The sequence below is a fragment of the Botryllus schlosseri genome, chromosome 10 (genome assembly GCF_051294905.1).
Source record: "Botryllus schlosseri isolate E-star chromosome 10, Bs_hap1, whole genome shotgun sequence".
NCBI classification, from domain to species: Eukaryota; Metazoa; Chordata; class Ascidiacea; order Stolidobranchia; family Styelidae; genus Botryllus; species Botryllus schlosseri.
The window spans coordinates 28,156,241-28,169,112 of NC_137245.1; the positions used below are offsets into that span (position 1 = coordinate 28,156,241).

General features: G+C 40.1%; 1 protein-coding gene and 1 long non-coding RNA gene across 2 annotated transcripts; both read right to left on the minus strand.

Annotated features, from left to right (window-relative positions):
• Positions 1-1,200: 1,200 nt before the first annotated feature.
• On the minus strand, positions 1,201-6,314 carry LOC145447677 (peroxisome biogenesis factor 10-like). The gene has a single exon (XM_080325936.1). The coding sequence runs from the start codon at positions 3,243-3,245 to the stop codon at positions 2,346-2,348; it is 900 nt and encodes a 299-aa protein (XP_080182062.1). The 5' UTR covers positions 3,246-6,314; the 3' UTR covers positions 1,201-2,345.
• Positions 6,315-9,022: 2,708 nt separating this feature from the next.
• On the minus strand, positions 9,023-10,159 carry LOC145447692 (uncharacterized). The gene is made up of 2 exons (XR_013917685.1): positions 9,799-10,159; positions 9,023-9,734 (listed from the first exon to the last, which is right to left on the minus strand). It is a non-coding gene; the product is annotated as an uncharacterized LOC145447692 (long non-coding RNA).
• Between the last annotated feature and the right edge of the window lie 2,713 nt (positions 10,160-12,872).

Genomic DNA, 12,872 nt, shown 5'->3' on the forward strand with positions numbered 1-12,872 from the left:
GTAGAAGCGATATCGTTTCTCGCAACCATAACCCCGTGTCGAAGGCCACGGTCGCAGCTCTCTGAAAAATCCACGATCGTTTGAAACCGAGAATATAATCACGCAAGACAATTTCTCTTGAAAAGGCACCACATCTTGCGGTGAGCAGCACAGCACACAATGAACCACGCGCTTTTCAGGGATACTGCCGACTGCTAAATTAGTCCATTGATGGGCAGGATCAACATTGTCAAGTAACAGTGGACTTCTCCGGTACACTTTGAGAACCACTGCTCTAGCAGCCTAAGCCTGCGAGGCCCGCGGTGCGATAGTTCAGGCCAGCGATATCTTGCGCGCGTGGCCGGCCTATTACAGATGCGATTGCTCGGGCCAGCGACCATATCATGCGCACCAGGCTTGTTGGAGATGAGACTGTTTAGGCCAGCGATTGCATCTTGCGCACATGGCGTGTTGTATGTGCGATTGTCCAGGTCTGTCGTTGACGCGATAAATTAACGAGGATTGCCGCGCGCTCGTGCAGCAATGAATGACGTAATTTCACTCGCGTGCAAACGGCAAACCAACTCAGCAGGAGACCGTGTGCTGTTGCGCAGCGCAGACGACTCTCGCTAATTGGCAACACGCTTATCGCTCATTGGTAGTGCGTACGGTAACAGTGATAATATGAATTACTGTCCACAGTGGCTAAATGTGATACGCTACTGAAACCAAACATGAAGAAAGGTGTAATTTCAAGTTTTATTTCGAGGGAGACCATTTCAAGGCTTGTACCCATGCATAATGCGCACCCCCCTTCCGATTTTAGAGAAAATGTTACGCATTATACATAGAAAAATTACGGGTAGTTTTTACACAAAACTAGGCCAAGAGTATTAACTTTTCCACTTACATGGAAATGGTCGCTTCTACAACAGTATTTAGTTTTTCAGGCGAAACCAGGGCTAGAATATTTACTTTAATGCATTCTTGCAAATCACCACTTGCAATTGAATGGAAATGCATGTTACTTCTGCTTGAGTTGAGTACCAACCATGACTTTTACCAATTGTGCTTAGATGAATATTCCCATTCTAACAGCCGCAGATTGTGTGTGGTTCTCTGACTCGCTACTACCATGCTGTAAAGCCAGGAAAAATTACTGATGCTTTTTACCTCTAAAGGCAGATACCGAGATTTTTTCTAAAGTGTAATATCGGCGAACTGATCAAAATCGGTCAGGCTCTAGTCATATAACAGTAAACACAATTAACATTAAACATTGAGACACAAATTGCACAGTTCAGTAGCGATAACAACATGATCCACAATTAACATCAAATCACAAGTTGCACAGTTCATTAATGATGAGCTTCTTGGAGGCAGACTAAATTTGACTGCATTGCAGCAAAATGCCTGTAATCTATTTCTAATTTAATTTGTGAAATGTTTCCATGCTCTCATTTTAATTATAATTTCAGTTCTGGTTTTCCTCAAAATGCTACAGAGAGTTGTATCGTGCGAAATGAGCCAAGCTTGCTGTGCAGACCAGTCCGGAGCATGGACCGGAGCCGGATTGGATATCCGGCCAGATGTTTTCAATTATGACCGGATTGGAGCCGGATCACTACTTTTTGATACGGCCACAATCTTCATGGATAAACATGACTTTTATAACTAAATAAGTATCAACCAACAACACGCAAGTAACCGGTAAGCTGGTGCGAAAATAAATGAGGCATATTTATAAATTCACGGAACCCCCGTACCATGTAGAGTCGGATTTCTGGCTGGACTTTTTCATTTTGAACCGGAGCCGGACTAGAGTACAGAACAACCGGCTTGGAGCCGGATCAGAAAATTTGTCAATCAGCTTTGCACTAGTACAGACATTTGCCATTCTCGTGCTCATGAGAATGAAGTTTGATATGATATTAAGTGAACTTCATTCAATGTCCAAGTTTTCGCAGATTCAGTAATTCTAATCTAATTTGAAAAAAAAAACGAACTTTGAAGCCATAATTTTAATTCTGATCTAATTTCAAAAAGATGTAGGCTGTTATAATTTCAATTCTATTCTAATTTGGTAAAGCTGAAAATTTTCTAGTCGTGCAAGTCTTGCTTGGCAGTACAGAACTTGGAATATACAATTGAATAGAATATTGATATTGAGATGAATCCGAATATTTTCGGCAGACAGTCGATAGGGGTAATCGTCAGCAACTAGTAGAGAATTGGAAAGAACATTGTATATCAACGATCATGTCACAAAATATGACGTCAGCAGCATGAAATTTCGAATAATCAGGGCGAAGACAGCACTCAAGTTCAATGTACTATTTTTAGATGGTTCCTAAGTAACAAAAATCCTACGCATAGTTCATCAGGCAGATCAAGCTCTGAGCTTTAATTGCCTCGCGACAATATGGACATTCAGGCTTTGCCTGTACCCACGAATGTATACAGTGCCAGCAGAATAAATGACCGCATGGCGTTGTTGTAGTTGATTTACGTTTCTCCAAACATAGACCACATCTCATGGATGGTACGTCATCATTTCGAATCGTAACTTGAGTTTGTGGCACTCTGAAATTTTTAACCTCATACAACAAAGAATACAGATTTGTGGACAATGCGACAGTGCTTTGCATTAGAGAAAGAATTCCCAGCAATCGAAATGCGTACAAATGTAAATTCGCGTTTGAATTTGGCTTCACAAATCTAACGTATTTGATGCCTGCAATTCGTTTTGAGATTGCATAGTACAGACCTTTCAAATAAAATAACGATAGATGGAAGCGATTGATAACATTGAGAATTGCACGAACTCTGTGAAGCATATTTTGTAAATTTGTGTTCGACAATTCTTCATTTTTGGCTATTTTTCGTTCGATATGCGCAAAAAATTTGTCAATCATGTACGGTGCCAAGATACGACCAGCGACCATACACACGCGACGAAATAAACTAGGTAAATTCCTTTTCGTTGGGTCGACTTGTATTATTCCAGTATACTCCTCCCCCAACGTTTGAAGACTTTGTAAAGTAGTAATTCCGAAATACAGGGCATCCGTTAGCAATTGTAATTCTTTGCTCCATGAAATAGTGCGTTGGGGGCTGAGTATTCCGTTGACGGCATCGTTCAAGAGTCCTCGCAAATAGTCGAGGTAGAACTTGTCCTTTTGACTTGATGAGATTTGAGGGAGCGGCTCAGACTGTTTTAGTGACATTGTTCTAGACGCTGTAACAGAGAATGGGCAACTTTGCATTAATATTTTATTGAACAAATCTTTAGAAAAAAAAAGTAATTAAAATAGATAGTAGTACAGCAATAAGATACTTCTTGATCCGAATTTATTTTCTTCCCTCCACCACCAAACCAGCTAATTCGGCAAGTAATACCGTACATTGTCAGAATATCTGGCACTTCTTCGTTATTCCCCACATATCGAAAAAATGATCCCCATAACACCAATAAATGCTTTCCATGAACAGTAACAGAAAAATTTATAAACGTCAAAATGAATTGTTTTTCGCGTTGGGGTGGGGTAGACGGATATTAGGGATGGGGATATTATGGTGGGTTAGGGTTAGGATATCCTAAGATTAGGGTCGGGAGATATTAGGGTAGGTTAGGGTTAGGATATCCTAATATTAGGGTGGGTTAGGGTCAAGGTTGGGGTTAGGATATAGTAAGATCATGGTTGGGATATCCTAAGATTAAGGGTGGTGGAGGGGATATTGGGGTGGGTTAGGGTATCCTAAGATAAGGGTTGGGGATGTTAGGGTCAAGAATAGGGTTAGGATATCCTAAGATTAGAGTTGGGGGTGAAGTTTACAATATTCCCAACCCTAATCTCGGGATACCCTGACCCCAAATTTAACCCCAATCTTGGGATATCCTACCTCAACCTTGACCCTAACCTACCCTAGCACCCGCAACCCTAATCTTAGGATCTATCCTAACCCCCTAATAACCCCATCCCACGACCCTAATCTTCCCCAACCCCTAATCCCAACGCGAAAAACAATTTAATGTGACGTTTATAAATTTTCACATGTTCATGGGAATCATTTATTAGTTTCACGGTGATCACTTTTGGATGTGTGGGGAATAACGAAGAAGTGCCGAATATCTAGTAACCCTGAGTGAAATTGGTGGTAACGTCACGTGCAACTTTTCGTTCCAACTCCTTAATTATTCTATGTAAGAAACCCTTCTGTCACGCGCAACCCGAAAACAACCACTGTTTCCAATCTGGCTAGTAACTGATCGTGTTTATTGTGTGTTCATCATTCCAACTAAACCGTTCACCAGGATTGTATTGTAACCAAGTCACAAGGTTCCGAGTCACAAGTCAATTTGTCTTTTATAGTTTTGACTCGAGTCGAGTCCAAGTCTCGAAGCGATGGATCGAGTCCGAGTCATAGTGTTAAGACTCGAGTCCAAGTCCAAGCCATAGTGTTCACTGTTCAGTATCGAGTTAAGTCAGTTTCAACTCACTTCTGTGGTGAAATTCTTGAGTACACATTTTCTCACTCTAAACACGTTGTGTGTTTATTCAAACAGCTAAAATTTTCCATTATCATTGGTCCTGATAGACAAAGGGTTACCATATTTCTCCTTTAGGAGGATTTGTCTTCCTTTATTCAGGTAATTCAAAATGTCCTCCGATGAAGCCTAAATGTCCTTCTTTTTGGTAATTAGTCCTCCTTTACGGATGTCACAGCTATGATAATGGACAGAATCAAGTGAAAATCGGCATAAATGACGCGAAATAGGTAATACGGACGTTCGAGCTGGTTTTTCGGAAATCGAATAAAAGTGATGATCTTTTTTTAGTCAACACTACCAAATTAACGTAAAAAGTGGGTAAATTGAGAGTAAAGACATTTTTTAAAATTAACACAAAAACGTTTCCAGTAAATATTACTAAAGCGGCTGTTTTTAATTTCCGTCAACTACCGTAACTTCTAAGATTTAGTGTCCTACTTTCCCGATTCCAAAATGTTGTAACCCTAGTCCTAGATATACAAGACTTGAATAATTTATTCAGAATAACGTTTATTAATTTCAGGAGGTTGAAAAACATTGCGGCCATCGAATTTTCAAAAGGGCCACAGCGTTAAAAGGTTGAAAAACCATGCCTTCAAATCTGAAAGCGGTAAAAGTCGAAACACCCTTATTCCAAAGACGCTGAAATCAATTAAATAAAATCAACATATACTCAGTCCACATCTAAATTTTGTCCATTTACGATAGCGACACGATGAAAAGATAGTCTGAACGCTGTCCTAAATTACTGCAAACTCAGAAAATCGAAAACGGCGGAAAATTTTGATTCGTAAAATGCTGCGATTGCTGATTGCAAAACATGCGAAATGCGGAATGCTCGGTCACGGTCATTGACCTCAGACAGCTGAGTAGCTCTAAAACGCGGAAACGACAAAAAAGGAAAACTTGCGAACTTGAGGATTTTTAGAGGAGATAGAGAGCAAGATCATAGCAATTTACAACGTTACGTTACGTTGTCAATTGCTATGGCAAGATGTTTGTCAGCCGATGACGAAAAAAGCGTATGCGTTTTCGCTATAAAATTAATGGTATCACAGTCTTGTGGTGTTTTGAATTGATGAAAATTCGTAATAGACTGGAATGAACTGGACTAGAGTTCGTTGGGGGGCTGCCAGTAAAACGGCACTGAAGCCGCTACAAAAACTACAACACCCTGCTCAAAAAATTCGGTGACCTAAACATAAAAGATATGCGGAAACTAGAAATTGCAAAGTTTATGTATCAGTTCCACTACGGTCACTGCCCCGAAAACTTCAATGACTTCTTTACCTCGGTATCAAAAGTGCATAAGTACGACACACACGCGTCCACGTCGTCCAACTATCATATGCTTGACAAAAAAGATCATCGCTCTATCAAATATGCCGGACCTGAAGTATATTTTCATCATTTAAAAACACCACAAAACTGCAATAAAACGAATAGAGTAAAGCAATTTATTGCTACAATATTCACCATTTCAATACACCACAAGACTGCGATACTACGAAAGATAGGAAGATGTCGAAACGACTTGGAGTAGTCTTCGAAATCAGACGCCCACCTGGCCCAGACCATGTCTAAAAGGAGGCATGCACTGCACACTGAATGAAAAGTAAAAGAAGATAGGACAGGTGACTCATTATTTACATCGTCTCAGCTCAGCTGGATATCTGGTTTCAAAGACTACTAGTCTTTTCGACGCCTATCTTTGCATTGTGGCGTATTGAAAGGATAAAATTATTGCTAAACTGACGATAATTACGATCAAAATTATAGAATATAGTAAGAAAAAGAGAATAGTAGAGTGGTTCCCAAAATTTTTTGAAGTTTGAGATATCTTTATCGCCGCATAAAAGATAGAGGTCACTATACTATCAGATATCCCTGCGACGTAGGTCTGATTTTCTGTAGGTGCTGTATCTTAAAAAGGAAGCTGTCATGTAAATTGCTATATAATATCATACAGAAGGCAGCGAGCACTTGTAATTTTTTAACCGCAATATGAGCGAAATCATTTTCAACTTGTGTTCACCGCAAACATTACCTACATTGCCTTTTTCTTTACTATATCCTTTTACTTCACATACAGCAGGGGTGGGCAACATACGGCCCGCGGGCCGGATCCGGCCCGCGAAGGGATTTTGTCCGGCCCGCGGACAGTTTTCCGTCTTATATTATAATGTGGCCCGCGGCTACAGTCTGCCGAGATACCCCGCTACTTGCTTACTTCCTCAAATTTTAGTGACTGTATGTTATTTGTATGCGCAGCGTGCGAGTGGAGCTTGCACGTAGGTTCGTCGAAGCGAGAAGACTTGCATTATCGGCACTTACGATGTACTCAACCCTAATATCGTTTGTGGAAATCATGGTGTTGGTAGACTATAATGGTCATTTACACCAGACCGATATTTATAAGTTTTGATTCCGTAACCGCCGACTTGTAGCACGGCACACTTGTAGGCTTTTGTAAGACACCGCTTATGCCAGGGGACGCCAACTCAAAACGGGTCGCGGGCCACTTTTCAAATTTCGTTGATGCCGTGGTCCGCATGAATTTATTATCGAGATAAAATAGGCCACATGGATGAACAACGACGCTATCTCATCACCTACTCAGCCCTAATGAATTGATATGTTGGTAAATTTGGGGTACCGGGCTTATCGAACACCTTGAAATACTAATTACGGATTGAGCCGTGAGTTGATTGAGCACAGCGTAGTGTCCTATAAGGTGTGTACACAAGCAAATCTGACGGCTTTAGTGAAATAGGTCTACGTCACACTTTCCCTTTGGTCAAAGGCAATGTGGCGGTAATTTTTGACCGGCTTGCCAAGCATGAAAATTGATAAAACGGGTATTAATCGAAAGCTACCGCGGTACTAATTGCGAAAATATAAATTCTATTCTGCTCGTGGTCCTGGAACCCCCAAAATCAGCTTCGAATGTTGCATTGTAACGGAGTTTGGTATTGTGACGCAACCATGCCGTCTGGGAGCAGGTGAGGAGCAGAGTAAACCGCATGCGTATTGGCCATTGCTGCGCAACCGATTGAGCATTCATACTCTAACTCTCGTGCGCGCTTGCTCCTAAGCTGCTCAGACGGCATGGCTGCGTCACAATACGAAACTCCGTCACAATGCAACATTCAAGGCTTATTTTGGGGGTTCCAGAACCTCGAGCAGAATAGAATTTATATTTTCGCAACCAGCACCGCGGTAGCTTTCGATTGATACCCGTTTTATGAAATTTGCTGCTCGGCAAGTCGGTCAAAAACTACCGTCAAATTGCCTTTGACCAAATGGAAAGTGTGACGTTGACCAATTTCACTGAGCCGTGAGATTTGCTTGTGTCCACACCATATAGTTAATCAGAGATGTATGATCAGAGAGAAGCAGACATGGCGGCGCCTGTATGACAATGCTGTTCTCAAATCCACATTATATCCTCGTCATTATCGGCGAGAAATGGCTTTGAAGTGACATTACTGTCGAATACATTCATTAAATATCATCATCATCATCATCATTGGTGATGATGATATTTAATGAAATGATTTATTCCTTGTGTATTTGGAGAAATGGGCGAATAATGTGTCGATTCAGCAATCCGGCCCGCCAAGTACTTAATTTTCCTATATCCGGCCCGCCGACTGGAGAAGTTGCCCGCCCCTGGGCTAGACCAATGATATATATACATTATACAATGATTGGAAACTACCGTGAGCTCTGCGTTTCAGCGTGTACCAGGTCACGCTTCATCGCATACACAGTTGTGTAAACAAAAGCTTCCTAAGCAATACTTCTTTAAGGAACTAACAATGATATATGATACATTGGGTATATTTATTAGTGAAATACAACGTTAACGTGTTGAATAGTTTTAGAAACGCATTTCTTTCTCGCGGCTGGGATTTTTTTCTGATTAAGCTAGCGGACTACTGCCATGTAAACGGCCAACGCGGCGTACATTCACACAGCCGCGGACGTTCAACCACTGTTGCAAGTGACACAACCTTCATTCCAAATTGAGGTGTCGCTTTTCCATCGTATTGGTACATCAATAACATCATATATAAATAAAAATCAAGTGGAGGTAGTTTTTAGAGAAGTAATTCTAGTTTTTCTGAGTACTCGAGTAGGTTTGCCTACTTCCTTGGGTAATTGCTGTGCTTCCATACCACTCACCAAACAACAGCATCACAACTTGGTTTTTGCCAGGGGTATCTAGATATCCCTGGGTTTTGAATGTATTTGAAAATAGCACCCACATATTCATTGGATGGTCATTTGGGGTAGTCATAAAAGCTTCACCCTCCAATTTCAAAAGTGGCTATTTCCAACTAACTGCGTACTTCACAGATTTCTATTTTCGCTACTTCTATTTGAACCTGAGTGAATCATTGCAGCAATACTTCAGTAGCAACGCTGTATACATCAATCTTCTCTGACAAAACGTCGCCTATCCATGATCATTCCACAAAATCCCGGTCGAATTTTCAGGATCCCATCATGTTATGCAAAGAAATGAGGAATGATAAAACAAAATACATACTCTTAACAGATGCAACATTTACGAATACAGTATTGAATTTTCAAATCCCTAATTCATGTGTATAAAAACGAAATGATGCATGCATTTGAAAAACAAACAGTAATATGCAACGGTACAGAAATAGTTCGATGCAAAAGTAACAATTTGGACAACAAAAACAGTTTATGTGTGATCTTTTAAGCAATAACAGTGCTAGATATCAATTTTTGTCATCTTCAACTTGACAAAATTTCCTTCAAAAATGCAACAGTACACTAGCTCAAAAGTGGCCAATTACGACCTGAATGATGCCGTATCTACTTGTGATGAAATCTCCTGCCTTGTTTAGATGTTAGCTTGCTCCTGCCCGAATCATTGGTAGGAAGGGGAACATCTCCTGTAACTTTATATGATATCAAGGTTAAACAAGCCAGGAGCAGACAACGATGAATTGAATACTAAAACCTTCAATAAATGTCAGTATGTCCACACACGTTGGGGGAGGAACTGTAAGCATTTCCCCTGAGCAAACATATGACATTCCTTTAGTGCGTAATAATACCAGCATATTTTGAACTATAATTGTCACGGATGTGATTCCCTGGCAAACACAGATTATTCCAACAATAGTGGTTTTCCCGCATCAATCGATCCGATGGCAGTTCCAGACTGGGAACGAATTGCACATTTTTTAATATCCTTCAACTTCTTGTAGTATGCAGCCCGTTCTTACTTGCTCCCAGTTGGAGGTGGTGTCTGCGTGTTTCATACGAGCACTCTTTTCTGGTAAATTCAAGGTTCGAATTGCTCTAATTTTCAAATTGTTCAATATACGCCCTGTCAACAAATACATTATAAGACATTAGATACGAAACTCGTTTTGCCAGTCAACAATACCATTGGATCAAAATAAATAGTCATTATGGTACCAAGTAACTTCTCAACTAACACATGTGTGTACATACAATGTACGCATTTAGACAAATCTTACCCACTTTCCTGCAAGCTTCTTTCAGGCCCAATATCGTTTTTTAACAATAATCTACACAAGAAGTCATGGATACGCAGTATTCCAAACATTTTCCGAATTTTGAACAACCCTAGTCTACATGCAAAATATGTGCAAATATATTCCAGTGAAAGATTTTTGCAAAGGGGTGTTATATTGCATCTGCAATATGGAATCGTAGTATGGGGAAATGCATGTACAACATTTTTGTGCAGAATTCGAACCCTGCAAAACCGTGCGATACGGCTGATCTCATCTGTACCTTTACGTACCAATTTATCGCCTTACTACCGTAAGCATCGAATTTTGCGAGTTGATGAACTGTATCGCTTCGAAGTATCAAAAGTTGTTCACAAATATTTTTCCAATAGTCTCCCTCCTGTGTTTGATGACTTTTTCATACCTGCTAAACATGTCCATTCCCATTACACGAGATCTTCGTCTAAAGGAAACGTCTACTTACCCCAACCCAATAGCAACCTAACTAAGAGATCTATCGACTACTCGGGACCTATCATCTGGAATGCATTACCATCACATATCCGTGAATTGCCTTATAATAGATTCAAAAAAGCCCTACTTGATCGCCTCTTGTCGTTACACTAACACTGTTGCCCTACCTCGCCCAGACATTGCTTCATTGATCATTTGCTACCATTGTTTAATTTTTTTTATATTTTCCTTTCCTAACTAAACATTTTTTCACAGCCAGACTGTTCTGAGTCAAGTGTACCTGTTTGATGCTGGTGTGATCAGACTAGATGACCTTCACGGTCTTATCGATCATTCCTATCTAATACCGAATACTGTGCACGCATATTTTCTGTACCACCATCACTGCCGTTTGTTATGTATTTTGGTTCGATGAAAATAAAGACTCTCTCTCTCTCTATTGCTTAAAAAATAACTTACATCAAACGGAACATCATGCTGACTACCGGACACAAGTATTATTGCTGTATTATTTCACTCATGCACTTTGTTCTTCAAAATGCCAATTTTCCTTTTCAATGATGATTTAAGAGAAGCGAAGAGGTTCCATTCCCCTAACCCGGGAAAGAGTTGTAAAGTAACCTGATTGCTTTCTATTAGAACGGGTCTCATCGAATTCTAAGGTTGGGCACCCAGCAGCAATAAAATCACTCATATAAGTATCTCAATCGGTCATAATTTTTCAAGCTTTTTCCGCTCATATACAAATGCAAAAATATAAGCAGCTAGTCAGTACCTGAACATTGCGCAGTTGCGAAAGTTTGATTCGACCTTAGTATGTAGTACTGTCTCACTATGCTCGCAAAACTTGTTTACAATCAACCAACAAACGAGAAAACAGTGAAATATCTGCCAGCAAAGGTGATAGCAGCACTCCACCACAGTCCACATTACTCAACGAAGTGTACGCAGTCAACCTTATCCGCGCACACGCTGATTTCGGCGGGAGTAAACCTTACAGCGTTAGGGGGCGTGGCAGTTTCCAATCATTGTATATATATCTATAGATAACTAACCTACGGATAGATGAGCAGCTCATGCTTCACGGTTGACTGATGCGACAACCGGCAAATTTGTTGTCGCTTCTTAGCATGAGACGGCTGGTTGTCGGCCAGATGGACTGTTAAAAATGCAGGTATGTTTGGTGTGGAGAGGATATATGGCAATCAGAACAGGTTATTTATTGATACAGTACATCTAGCCATTGCGCGGCTATCAAAGCATTAATATCAGTATGATATTTGATGAGCAGAACCGGTGCAGATGAAAAGTAATGATATTCATTCTATAATTATTAATGTATCAATTGGGTATTTCAATATTGACTTCGGCTGAGCCTTCCTTGGAATGTTATGGTTTTTATAATCATAGATAGGGTTTGGTATATATTGAAGTAGAGAAGACGTTATCCTGATTCAGACCTAATTAATGCGGAAAAAAATAGATTTCGAATTACTGACTGAGAATATAATCTATGAGTTGCTGTGTGTGTAGATGTTATCAATTGGTTTCAATATGACTTCAGATGAAGTTTCCTTGAAATATTTTGGTTTGTATAATCATAGATAGGTTTTAATATGTATTGATGATTAAAGAGAAGACTTTTTCATAATTCAGACATAATTGAGATGGAAAAATTAGATTTCGAATTACTGACTGAGGACATCATACATGAGTTACTGTATGTAGATATGGATGACAAATCTAAAGACAGCAGCACTACTACTAAGAGTTCGAAAGGAAGCAGAACTTGTTGCGATTCTACACCAGAACATATGACGGATGCAAGCAAGTCACTTGATATAACACCAGGGCAAATTATGGAGGTCCTCGATGAGAAAGTTGTTTTGACACCATTCGGGCAGTGTAAAGTAAAGCAATTCATATCCCTGATGCCATAGTCTCCTTGCTTTGCATGTTGATACTGCCTAGCCATGCAAAGATTCCTCCTATGTAAAAAAGAGGTAAACCAACACTACGGCTGAAACCTTGACGTTGGTGTGTTGGCTATTGTCCAATATCAGCTGGCAGTCCCTTTCATACTGGTGACAACATATCAAACTGACAGTTCCATCCTCGGTATTTTCAATATTTATTGCTTTCAATATTCAATATATTATTTACTCCTTGGATGACTTTCGCTTGGGTTGTAAAGATGAATCGTAAGGCTTTGCCGATCTTTTGATTATTTTCGATTGGGTGACATGATGGATGTCATATGCTAGTTGTGATATATCCGGATTTGTCCGTCTTCTACCCATTTGTCTCTGCAATCATAATCCCTGTCATTGCTCTGACACCAAATA

What these genes read in the sequence shown, in the direction of transcription:
- LOC145447677 (XM_080325936.1), bottom strand. Translation starts at nt 3,245, where the DNA reads ATGCAAAGTTGCCCATTCTCTGTTACAGCGTCTAGAACAATGTCACTA.